Consider the following 12,420-nt stretch of genomic DNA (forward strand, 5'->3'; position numbering starts at 1 on the left):
TACAGCTCCCCATTTCTCCATATACTGCCCCTTGCCAGCCAATTCCAAAGGTCCTTGGTCTTCCCAAAGAAGAAGGTTTTTATGGCCCAAATCCTCTTCCCCAGCTCCCATTCGTTTGCTGGAAAGACTTAGCACTAGATTTTATACTTACCGGTTTTCATTCTGTCATGTACACTCATTATTTTAGAGTTTTTTTTGCCCCTGTGAGATTCACTCTCCACATTTTTGTACCTTGTTCTCTGCCCCAGGAGGCTGAGGTAAATGGACTATATCAATGGGCTCTCTTGTCTTCTGGCTACTGATTGGGACACTTCTGAATGAGTGAGGAAAGTGAGGTCAAGATCTGTATTCAAAGGCTCCCTCCCAGCAGTTACCCAGGCTGACAGTGTTCCATGGGTGAAGGAGTCCTCTCTACAGAATTCCTTTTTCCTTCCCAGCCCTTGTTTCTCTTCGGGCCTGGAGTGGAAGGATATCAGAGGTAATGCACTATTATTTGGGATTCCTTACACCTTACCTACATTTTAAATAGTCACTTAATTCAACCTTACTCAAATTGTTCTAATTTGAGGGTGCCACCTCTTTCATGTTTGACCTGTGACTACCACACTCACTATTTAAAAGCTAAAATAAATGAAAAATAACTTTTCCAAATATAAAGAATGAAGATCTCAGTTTTTCCTACTGATAAAACCAAGCATTTGTTTAAAAAAGAAAAAAATGTATAACCGTACATATTAGGAGTTTGGAAAATAAATAAAAATACAATTAAAAATAATCCTTGAACATTTAAAAAAGTTAAAAAATAAGAACTACATTATTAATGGGCATTTTAAATAAACTCAATACTTACTTTTTATTTGCCTTCAAACTTGAACAATAAACCATATTATGACCAATATTTCATCCAACATGATTCTATTTATAAAAATATAGCATATACACAGTATTTTGTAATATTTTGCAAAAAGTGAGATAATTCTACCCATATCAACCTGGTAAAAATATATATTTCTTCCTCATATATTTACTATTAGAAAAATAAAAACAAATTAACCGATTCTTAACTGATAACTAAATTTTTAAATAAAAAATAATTTACACTTTCATTATGAGCAGATTCACTAAAGAGAGTTAAAAAAGTGACGTTTTAGAATCACACTTTAGTGTAGTTTTTGATATAAAAGTGGAAATGTTGCCTAACTATAATTCAGTGTTCTCCTTTATTTAGCATAAGTAATTTTCTTTTATGTCATATGATATTGGAGCTATGTGAAGCACATATATAGCTGACCATTATTCATAAGTATAATCATTAAGCAGTATTTATGTAACTTCAGTTTGATTGCCACCCTCTTTCTAACATACAGAACAAGATGAAAAGATAAATAATTTCCAGGATTTTCCAAAATTATTTCAGTGAATAGTACAAAAATAGCTAAGAGATATGTTTATACAACTAAGATTTTAATGAAAAACGACTGTGCTTTAACAAAAAAGCATTAACATTTTTCAAATCTAATCTATAATAGAATAGTTAAGAATTTCATGAAATAAACAAAAAAAAAAACTTGTCAATACTCTCCCAACATGTAAAAGGAAGCTTTCACTGTTTTTCATATGGCCTCTAAATTTATATTTTTAGTCCATATCTTTCTTATAAGACATTGGTTCTAAATGTAAGTTGCTGTCTTACACAAAATTTGTTCTTCCCCTAGAGCTCCCCGTTTCAAAATAAAAAAAAAATGGAACATTTGTTTATGCACTTCTCAAGCCCAAATCTTGGAAAAAGCCATTTTCAAAATGATCTTTTTTTCTCATTCACCACACCTAATCAGTAGATCCAATACTGTCATTAAAAAAATTTTTTTCATATCTTTTTTTAATCTCTAATACCACTGCCCAATTTCAAGCCTATAGCTTCATGAAATAAATGAAACAATTTATCTCCCAATAACTATCCTTATCCCTTCTGTGCATTCTCCATATAAGAATGAAAGTGATTTTTTAAGATGAAATTCTGATTATTCTAATGCCTCACATTAGGATCCTTCAATGGCTTCCCATTGTTCTAAGAATTAAATCTAGAATTACAAAGAAAATTTAAAATGGTCAGCCTGATCTAATCAGTGTTATTTCATGCCACTTCTCAACTTTTGCCCCCATCACCATCCATGCTCATTACATTCTATAATATGACATGCTTACAAAGCTACTTCTCCTTCCAGACTTTTTGCATCTGTTGTTCCCACTGTGTGAAATAGTTATCTTCCATCCTTCAGGGTTTGGTTCAAATGTAATTTCTTCAGGAATATCCTCCCTGAATCCCCAGAATAAGTTACACTATCATGTAATTTTCTCATTGTGCTTTTCTACATTTTGTTTGGAGTATATTTTAATATTACAATTCAATATTTATTAGTAAAACTACATTTTTTTTTCTGTCTACCTTGTTACTTCTAACATCCATCAGAGGAGTAGAGACCTGGTCATTTGTGTTCCTCTTTTATTCCACTTTTTTGCTTAAAGTGCTCCTCCACTCTCTTGTTTGAATCCACAGTGACTACCACAATTAAGGAGACATAAGTATGTTAAAATAGTGAAGACAGAAGGGAAAATGTTGAAGAACTAGTTTTCTTAATGAGCCTCTTGATGGAAAGATACAGATAAATCATGATTCTTTTCTGTTTATACTGAAGCCCTTCACTACTTCAGATTTCAGCAAATTTCTCAAGAAGAAAAATTATTTTGTCATTCTTAGCCCCATGTGATCACTGAAAACTGCCCGTTTGCTTGTCTTCCAGTTGTGACCCCCAACCTGGGCCTAGTGCAGATTGCCAGCATCTAGCGTGCATCAAGAATTTGGCAAGTACCTCAGGGGCAGTTTTAGATGCTCAGTTCACCTCTGAAAGCTTCTGCTTTCTCTGGAATTTTGATCCCTTTAGTCCTTTGCCTCTTTTTGACTTTTATCCTTTAACCCAGTCTTTCTAGTGGTCCTCTATATGAGCATTGACCTGTTGCAAATCATGGAATGCTATCCCATTTCCTTGGCTTTAATTATCACTTATTTAACAATAATTTCATATTTAATGTCTTTAGCTTTTTATCAAACTTTTAAAGATTAAACTTTGTTGAATTTGTAATATCGTTACATGCTTTGGAAAGCAAAACAATGTAAAGAAGGCACACTGGAGAAATTTGCTTGCTTATACTCCTATCCTCTGTTTATCTGCAAATAGGTAAATTTATTTCTGTAAGGTTAGCTATATCATATTACATGCAGTATCATATTATATGTAGTATACAATATAATATCATATAGATAACAATATAGATAATAAAAACCTGAGAAAAAGCTAAATGCGAAGGAATAGACTGGTTGAATAAGTGATTACACTTCTGAGCAATGCAATATTATGCAACTGTAAAAAATAAATAGAGAGGATCTCTATGTTTATATGAAAAAAGACATTAAGAATATATCGTTACATTAAAAATCAAAATAGAGAATGGTGAATATAGTATGCTACCTCCTGTGATGAAAGGATAAAATATAGAGATATACATTTATAGTTACTTGTATGTGCATAAAGAAACACTGAAAGTATAAAAAAGACAGTAACCTTTAGGAGATGAGTAGAAATGGAAATAATTTTGGGAAAAAAATATATCTAGTGACAACAGAACCATTTTTCAACACTCCATCTTTGCTGCACTTATTTAAGATTTCACTTTCATTACATATTAAATTCAAACATGAGTTGGGGTTTATTTCTATACTTACTATTTGTTTGTAAGTCACTACTATTTTTTTAATTATTGAGACTCTTTTTATTTTTTTATTATAGTTTAAGTTTTAGGGTACATGTGCACAACGTGCAGGTTAGTTACATATATATATATGTGCCATGTTGGTGTCCTGCACCCATTAACTCGTCATTTGACATTAGGTATATCTCCTAATGCTATCCCTCACACCTCCCCCGACTCCACAACAGGTCCCGGCGTGTAATGTTCCCCTTCCTGTGTCCATGTGTTCTCATCGTTCAATTCCCACCTATGAGTGAGAACATGCAGTGTTTGGTTTTCTGTCCTTGCGATAGTTTGCTGAGAATGATGGTTTCCAACTTCATCCATGTCCCTACAAAGGACATGAACTCATCATTTTTTATGGCTGCATAGTATTCCATGGTGTATATGTGCCACATTTTCTTAACCCAGTCTATCATTTTTGAACATTTGGGTTGGTTCCAAGTCTTTGCTATTGTGAATAGTGCCACAATAAACATACGTGTGCATGTGTCTTTATAGCAGCATGATTTATAATCCTTAGGGTATATACCCAGTAATGGGATGGCTGGGTCAAATGGTATTTCTAGTTCTAGATCCCTGAGGAATCGCCACATTGACTTCCACAATGGTTGAACTAGTTTACAGTCCCACCAGCAGTGTAAAAGTGTTGCTATTTCTCCACATCCTCTCCAGCATCTGTTGTTTCCTGACTTTTTAATGATCACCATTCTAACTGGTGTGAGATGGTATCTCATTGTGGTTTTGATTTGCATTTGTCTGATGGCCAGTGATGATGAGCATTTTTTCATGTGTCTTTTGGCTGCATAAATGTCTTCTTTTGAGAAGTGTCTGTTCATGTCCTTTGCCCACTTTTTGATGGGGTTGTTTGTTTTTTTCTTGTAAATTTGTTTGAGTTCATTGTAGATTCTGGATATTAGCCCTTTGTCAGATGAGTAAGTTGTGAAAATTTTCTCCCATTCTGTAGGTTGCCTGTTCACTCCAATGGTAGTTTCTTTTGCTGTGCAGAAGCTCTTTAGTTTCATTAGATCCCATTTGTCAATTTTGGCTTTTGTTGCCATTGCTTTTGGTGTTTTAGACATGAAGTCCTTGCCCATGCCTATGTCTGAATGGTATTGCCTAGGTTTTCTTATAGGGTTTTTATGGTTTTAGGTCTAATATTTAAGTCTTTAATCCATCTTGAATTAATTTTTGTATAAAGTGTAAGGAAGGGATCCAGTTTCAGCTTTCTACATATGGCTAGCTGGTTTTCCCAGCACCATTTATTAAATAGGGAATCCTTTCCCCATTTCTTGTTTTTGTCAGGTTTGTTAAAGATCAGATGGTTGTAGATATGCGGCATTATTTCTGAGACTTTTAGGGTGCCTTTTAGCTTATGAGGCTAGGCATCAATTATTGTGCTTCTCTGTTTTAGATTCCCAAGCTCAGTCTTGCTTGTTATTTTTCCATAAGAACTTTAGAATCAGGCTATGTAGTTCCACAGTTCTACTGGTATTTTCATTATCATGTTAAAATTATAAATTAACTTAGGGAGAATTGATATACTTGTGGTGTCGGCTTTCCTATTCAATAACATAAGACACATCTTTGTTCTTTGTTCAAGTCAGACTGCTTTTGTGTGATATTTGCATGTGTAGGGGGTGGGTGAGGGGGGTTTGTTGTTCACTTTTATTTTGAAAGTATTATAGCCCCACAGGAAATTGTAAAAATAGTACAAAGCATGCTGTGTATCTTCTCCCAACTTCTTCCAATAGTGACATCTTATATAAATGTAACACAATATACACCTTCTGGCTGGTGGGTACTCTGTAGGGTCCTGAGGCAGTACAGGGTATCCCATGTCCAAGGGGCTGAGTGTGCTAGCTCAGGTCTCTCTTTCTCCTCTTACAGAGCCATGAATGCTTCACCCTCATGACCTCATCTAATCCTAAGTACTTCCCAAAAGTTCCACCTCTCAAATACAACAGTCAGATTGCCTACTCTATTAATATTGCTACTGTGTGGATTAAGTTGCAACACGAGTTTCAGAGAGGATCTAGTTCTTTTCTTCTGTTCTGTGGTCATTATTGTTTCATTTTTAAAGCTTAAACTCATATGTAGTTACATTTATATTTTTATCTGATACATGGTAACTTTTTTTGGTGAGTTTTCATTGTCTATAGTAATGTTTGATAATTTTCATTTCATTCGTAGCAGTTATTTGTAATTTTGTACATAGGCAGAATCCTTTCCTTTTCTACTTACTCATTTTTGAATGTGATACATTTTCTTAAACTTGAGGAAGTTTCCAGGGGTGGAGCATGGGCCAAGCTTTGAACCTATAGGTTATCTCTTCTATTGATATAGTAGACTTAAATATGACTTCTATGTGTAGTAACACTTCCTCTGCCTCTCCAAATACGTCCTACTTCAAAAGAGCTTTTACTGCCAGCCCAGGGTTTCTAAAATCTCTTCACATTTCTTGCTTTCAGAGGTTATATGCATTCATTTGCAGAAGGTGTATTGCCTGGCTTTTTTTGAGGTTGGCCATGTCTGGACCTCCTGGGAAATTTTCAAGCCTCCTTCTCCTTCTTTCCTGAGAGATTCTTCCTCAACTTATCTATGTAAGTCCTGCTCCCAGAAGGTCCATATCAAGACCAAACCCTTTCCTTCTGAGCAGAAATATATGTTAGAGATACCTGTGATCTGTCAGTCCTTGGGTCCTCTCTATATTTTCTGTTTCTTATAAAATCTTCTGAACCTACAAGCTGGTTTCCAGTCCTGCTTAAATTTTGGCAACACTTATATGTAATTTCAACTTTGTCATTTTTTTGTTCTATGTCATAATTGTACTGAAACTATAGTGTGTGTCTGTGTGTGTGTTTTATTCTCTTTATCTCTGTCTTGTTATTGAAATAAGTGAGATTCAGAACTAAACTTCTAGAATATTACTATTATCTCTTTCATCTCACTGCTGGAAACATTGTTTGAGTGTTTCAAAGAGCATTAACTAATAAATGTTCAATATTGTACTGATCATCTTCAGTCTGAGGTTTCTTTTCTCCTTGTATTTCATATTTTAGTTAATGGAATTATCATTCATTCAGTTCCAAACTGGAAGTCTGGATATAATCATAGATTTCTCCATATTTTGTACCAGCCATATCAAATTAATAAACCTTACCCTCTTATTTATTTTTTTTCAGAGTCTCACTCTGGCACACAGGCTGGAATGCAGTGGCGTGGATCTTGGCTTATTGCAGCCTCCGTCCCGAGTTCAAGCGATTCTCCTGCCTCAGCCTTCCGAGTAGCTGGCATTACAGGCCCTTTTCACCACACCTGGCTAATTTTTGTATTTTTAGTAGAGACGGAGTTTCACCATGTTGGCCAGGCTGGTCTCGAATTCCTGACCTCAAGTGATCCATCCGCAACGGCCTCACAAAGTGCTGGGATTACAGGAGTGAGCCACCGTGCCTGGCCACCACTACTAAATTCTAAGTGATTTCCTTTTTCTCCAGGTTTTCCCCTCAGCTCCATCTTTCACACTCTTTTCAAAGCATTCTATCTAAAATGCCATCTGATCACTTTCACTCCTGAGGTTTGCAGTTTTCAGTGGTTCCAAGGTGTGTACACAGAATAGCAACGTTCATGTTAACATGGCAAAGAAGGTCGTGTTAATGTGAATTGGGCCCTTACCTAGCTCAAATCTCTTTGTCTCATTCATCATCATGCTATCCTGTCATAGCAGACTTTTTGCCAGGATATTTCGTACATTTTTTGGCTTCACTTTCACTGCTCACTTTTCCTGCTAAGGTCTTGTCCCCCGCCTGCTTGTATTATGAGAAATCATTTATCTTTATAACTCATTTTATGGAATAGATCTTATAGTACTTCCAGATCAACTCAGATAGAAATTACCATTTTCCTCTCTTTGTTTCCTGGTCAGCTTATGCAGGCTTTTCATGCCTTAAAGTTTTTTGTTAGTGTCTTGAAAAAAAAAAATTGAAAATAACAAAAAAATTATTCTGCACTATGATACAAATGAATATTAAATGGATTTCATATATTTAGGAAGAACGTATAAATAATAAATGTTGGTTTTGTTTAGAATAATAATAAAAATTATATACTGAAATTCTAAAAGTTATTATGCTCCTTTGTTGATGACACTCATGCTTTCTCATAGTCAAATTAAGCAATATGGATGTAGTTAATAAATTCCTATAACCAATTATAATGAGTCAACATTATAATCAAATCTGTGTTAAAATTAAGATTTTTTCCTATATTTTAACGTTTCTATGTGTGTTAAATTAGGTAAATACATTGTTTTAAGTTAAAGTTAAACAATGTGATGTTTACATACTCTATGCAAATAAATTAGCTAAAAGAGAAATAATTATACACAAGAATTGTGACAATTTAACAACTTTCCCTCTGCATTTGTACCATGAAACACAGAGTAAATTATTTGCTACAATATTCTAAAATCTTTCCAAAATTACTTTTCTTAAATATTAAATAAACAATAATAATGAATAATATATACATACCGTGTGATGGCCAAGATGATTGGTACACCAGAAAAACCAGAAAATATAAGTGTAGAAAAGATAAAAGCAATGAACAAAGGTAATTTATAGCACTTTGCATCACATTTCCCGGGTCTGGCATCAATAAAATCACCTTCTGCATCTGCAGTTATTAATCCTTCTTTAATGCAAGAACAATTGTAGTACGTCTGTGAGTATTGAAGACAGGAAACAATCTTTCAGAAAAAGTCATAAACAAAAGTTCTTATCATAAAATAAAAATTAAATCAATAACTGCAAGGAGACTCATTAGTTTTATTTCAAAATGTCTTTATATTAAGCCTGCTATGTATTATTTAGAAATGAAACATTAATGATAAATCCAAGGTATTTTACATGGCAAAAAATCTGTGTGTGTGTGTGTGTGTGTGTGTGTGTGTGTGTAATTATAATTACTTAGGAAAAGCTCTGTTAACTTAAGAAATTTTCCTCAAAATATTTATATTCAAATTCATAAGAAATTGTTAAATATATAAATTGAGGGAAATTAAAAATAATGTAACCAAAAAATGTAGCTGAGATTTAAAATATGGACAGTTACCCAATTCTGAAAGGCTTTGAAACCATACTAAAAATACTTTATTTTGTATGTAATAATGACAGGGCTGCTATCCATTTGGGACAACAGACATAATGCCTAGAATCTGTGACATATTCAGGAACACATAAAATATTTTAATTTTAAAGCATTTTAAAATCAAAGAAAAAAATGTGTATAATAATAAATTATATAAAATGAATATATAATGATGAATCCAGCTTGGATTGTATTTTTTTCACACCAAGGCGGTGTAAATAAAATAATTTCTTTATCATTATTAGTTTTTTAGTGAAGAAAAGAGAGCACAAAGGCAAAAGCGTCTAGAGTCAATGGGATTCATACTGTAGTCCTGAATGGAAAGCCAATGAGAATTTGGAGTTGTGGTTGTAGGGTGGACAATTTAAGGCAGATGAATTGGTGACATTTTCTAAGGAGAATTAAACAGAGGTTAAAGATGCAGAGACCAGTTCGCAATTTATTAATTTATTGGAAATATTCTAAACTACAAAATAATAAGAAAAGAACCATATAATAAATTTAGCAGAAATATTGAATTAGATTTTACTAGTGAAAAAATAAGAGAAATTAAACATAACTTGAATCTGAGTTATTCAGAAAATTATAATTCAGACAAATTTATGTCAGTTTGGTGGGTGAAGTTGCTGAGAGGTTAATAAATATGTTAAATAATACAAATACCCAAAGATCCAAATATCAATTCCTTCATTCCACCAAATATTTTTTTGAGTGCCTATATGCCAATCATCAATCTAGGTTTTGGGAAAACACAGTAAACAATAATATAGAAACCACTGTTCCATGTAGAAAACTTTCTATTTGGGGAGACAGGGCATTTAAAAAAAAAAGGAACTTGACTATTTAATGACAAGTGCTATGGAGAAAATAATAAAACAAGGAAAAGTACAGGGAATATTGGGGGGGTTATAGGACAATACTTAACATGATCAGAGAATGTTTCAATGATGAAGTGATATTTGAGCTGAGGTCTGAAAAAGGTAAGTGAGTGGACCACATGGTTATCTAAAAGAAATGTTTCAAGTAAAAAAAAGGAACAGTAATTGAAAAGCCTTGTGGTAGAGCTTGCTTGAAAAGTTGAAAGAAAAACAAGAACAGAATATGCTGGATCAGAATGAACATGAAGGAGACTAAGAGAAAATAAAATCAGGGTGGTAGGAAAAGGAAGGATCATACAGCTATTGGGTGGCAACTGCAAGAGCAATGTAAAGAACTTTGGTTTTTATTTTTAGTGATGTGAAGTCATTGGATGGATATATGAATGATATATTTTAAAAGATCATTGTGACTGCTATATAGAGACTTTTGAAATATGTAGGCAAGGGTAAAAGCAGGTAAAACAGCTAAAAGTCTATACAATAAAGTACAAGACAATAGTGCTTGGGAGGCCAGGGTGGTAATCAGAGAAAATGAAAATGGCCAAATTCAGAGTTTACTTTGAAAACAGGTTTGAAAGGATTTGCTGAAGGATTCTAGAGTGAAAATGGTCACCAGAAAGAAAAGGTCATATGGGGAAGGACTTCCTAAGAGAAACTATGACTTTAGTCAAGGGAGGCAGTCAGTCATTCACAGCTCAGGGAAAAAACCAAGAAAATAAACACCATGATTTCACTTGTTTTCCCTGTCTTCCTGATTTCCTGTTAGGATTGCTTATCATCTTAACCCAGTCCAAAGCCAGAGGGCAAAGGAGCTTTCATCCTATATTGAGGAGGGTAGAGAAAGGTAAAAAATGAATCTGGAGGACAGACAAAAGATATTTAGCACAATAAATAGTTGTAGGCCATGCAACCTTTTAGCCATACAAGATGGCTAAAAGGAGAAATAAAAAATACAACGAAGGGTTCATGAACAGATTATGGAATCAGAAGATATTGGGCTCTAAAAGGGTTGAAGAACTAAGGAGTCCATGTGCTAGAGAAAGTGAGCTGAAAGAAAGGAAGTTGTAGATCAATAGTAGAATAATTGAAATTGAGATAATGGAAGGAGTAAAGTTATCGTAAAGGCCTAGGGTATGACCATGGAAGGACATTGTATGAGATGGGGTGCAAACAAGATTACCAGGAAAGAATATGTCAAGGAATTATAGGGTTAGAGTATTAGAAAGAGCCCCAAGATGAATTTCAAGATTACTAACCACTGTATTAGAAAGAATGCCAGTGAACCAGGGCCTAAAATCTTCAAGGAATGGGAGGAAGAATTCTTGAGTCTGAAAATGACTGTAACAAAAAGGATAGTAGAAATAATGCCTGCTCAAGTAAGTTTCAATGGAGAATTGGGAAAAAGTAAAGGGAAAATGGTCTAAAAGTACTAATGAGTGTCTTAGCTCACTTTGTGTTGCTATAACAGAATGCCACAGACTGAGTAACTTATTTCTCATAATTCTGAAGGCTGGCAAGTCAAATATGAAGGTGGTGATATCTAGTGAGGGCCTTTGTGCTGCACCATCTCATGGCAGAAGGCAAAATGATAAGAGAACAGGAGCACAAGAGAGGGCCAAACTGGTTTTATAGTAACCCACAATCACAATAACAAACCCGCTCCTGCAATAATGACATTAATCTCTTGATGAGGGCAAAGTCTTCATGGCCGAATCACCACTTAATGATCCCACCTGTTAATACCATCACAATGACATTACATTTCAATGACTTTTTCCTCATTTAAATTGGAACACCATGATAAAATTTATAACATATCAACTTTTGCAAATGGCTTGCAAGCCGTTGTTAATTACTGTATAATGTTAGTTTCTAAGTTACTAATATAGGCCCACAGTCCTCTACACATAATTTTCAAGTCCAGAGAACTCTGAAAACCAAAGAGTTTTCTTTGTAGCTTATTTGATGAAAAAATATGACCTAGAATAATGTAAAGCTATTTAATGTTTTCATTTATCTCTCTAAATGAGAATATCACAAGTGTTGGTATAGATATTAATGTTTGATTACAGTTGCTGCTCTGCTGAGTGTGGAATATGATATACAATGATTATGTACTATATTTCTTTTTAAAATCTAACAATTGAGATATTTGAATGCAAGAATTTTGGATAAAAGCTTGTGAGCCTTGAACGGGAGTATTTTTCTTACCCAAATGTACTGTCTCAGCTGAGAGGACATGATTAGTCTCTACACAGTTACAAGAGCATAGTAATGGTAATGAAAGTACAGTGCTAACTTAAACTTTGTTACTTTTCATTATAAAAATAATTCATGACCACTGAAAATACTTTTAAGATACAGAAAAATGAAAAAAGTAAAAATAGTCAACTCCCCAAAGATGGATATTATCTTAAAGTATTTGTTTTCATTTTCTAAGATATCATGTTAAAAGAACAAAGTGCATAAAATATGTATAATATGCTCCCATTTGTATAGAAAAGACTTTATATGCTTTAACATGTATATTTCTATAATGATGCATAAAAATAGACGGTAAATTTGTTGTTTCTGAATATGAGCAGAA

At 33.8% G+C, this 12,420-nt stretch overlaps 1 protein-coding gene across 4 annotated transcripts in view; it reads right to left on the reverse strand.

The window, feature by feature from the left end:
* SLCO6A1 (solute carrier organic anion transporter family member 6A1) overlaps window positions 1–12,420 on the reverse strand; it is a 148,739-nt gene that overhangs the window by 21,699 nt on the left and 114,620 nt on the right. For all 4 annotated transcript variants that reach the window (XM_054489032.1, XM_054489034.1, XM_054489031.1 and 1 more), the window contains one exon: window positions 8,340–8,527. In XM_054489032.1, coding sequence (XP_054345007.1) covers window positions 8,340–8,527 — 188 coding nt within the window. The remainder of the gene's footprint in view (window positions 1–8,339; window positions 8,528–12,420) is intronic.

The sequence above is a fragment of the Pongo pygmaeus genome, chromosome 4, assembly GCF_028885625.2.
Source record: "Pongo pygmaeus isolate AG05252 chromosome 4, NHGRI_mPonPyg2-v2.0_pri, whole genome shotgun sequence".
NCBI lineage: Eukaryota > Metazoa > Chordata > Mammalia > Primates > Hominidae > Pongo > Pongo pygmaeus.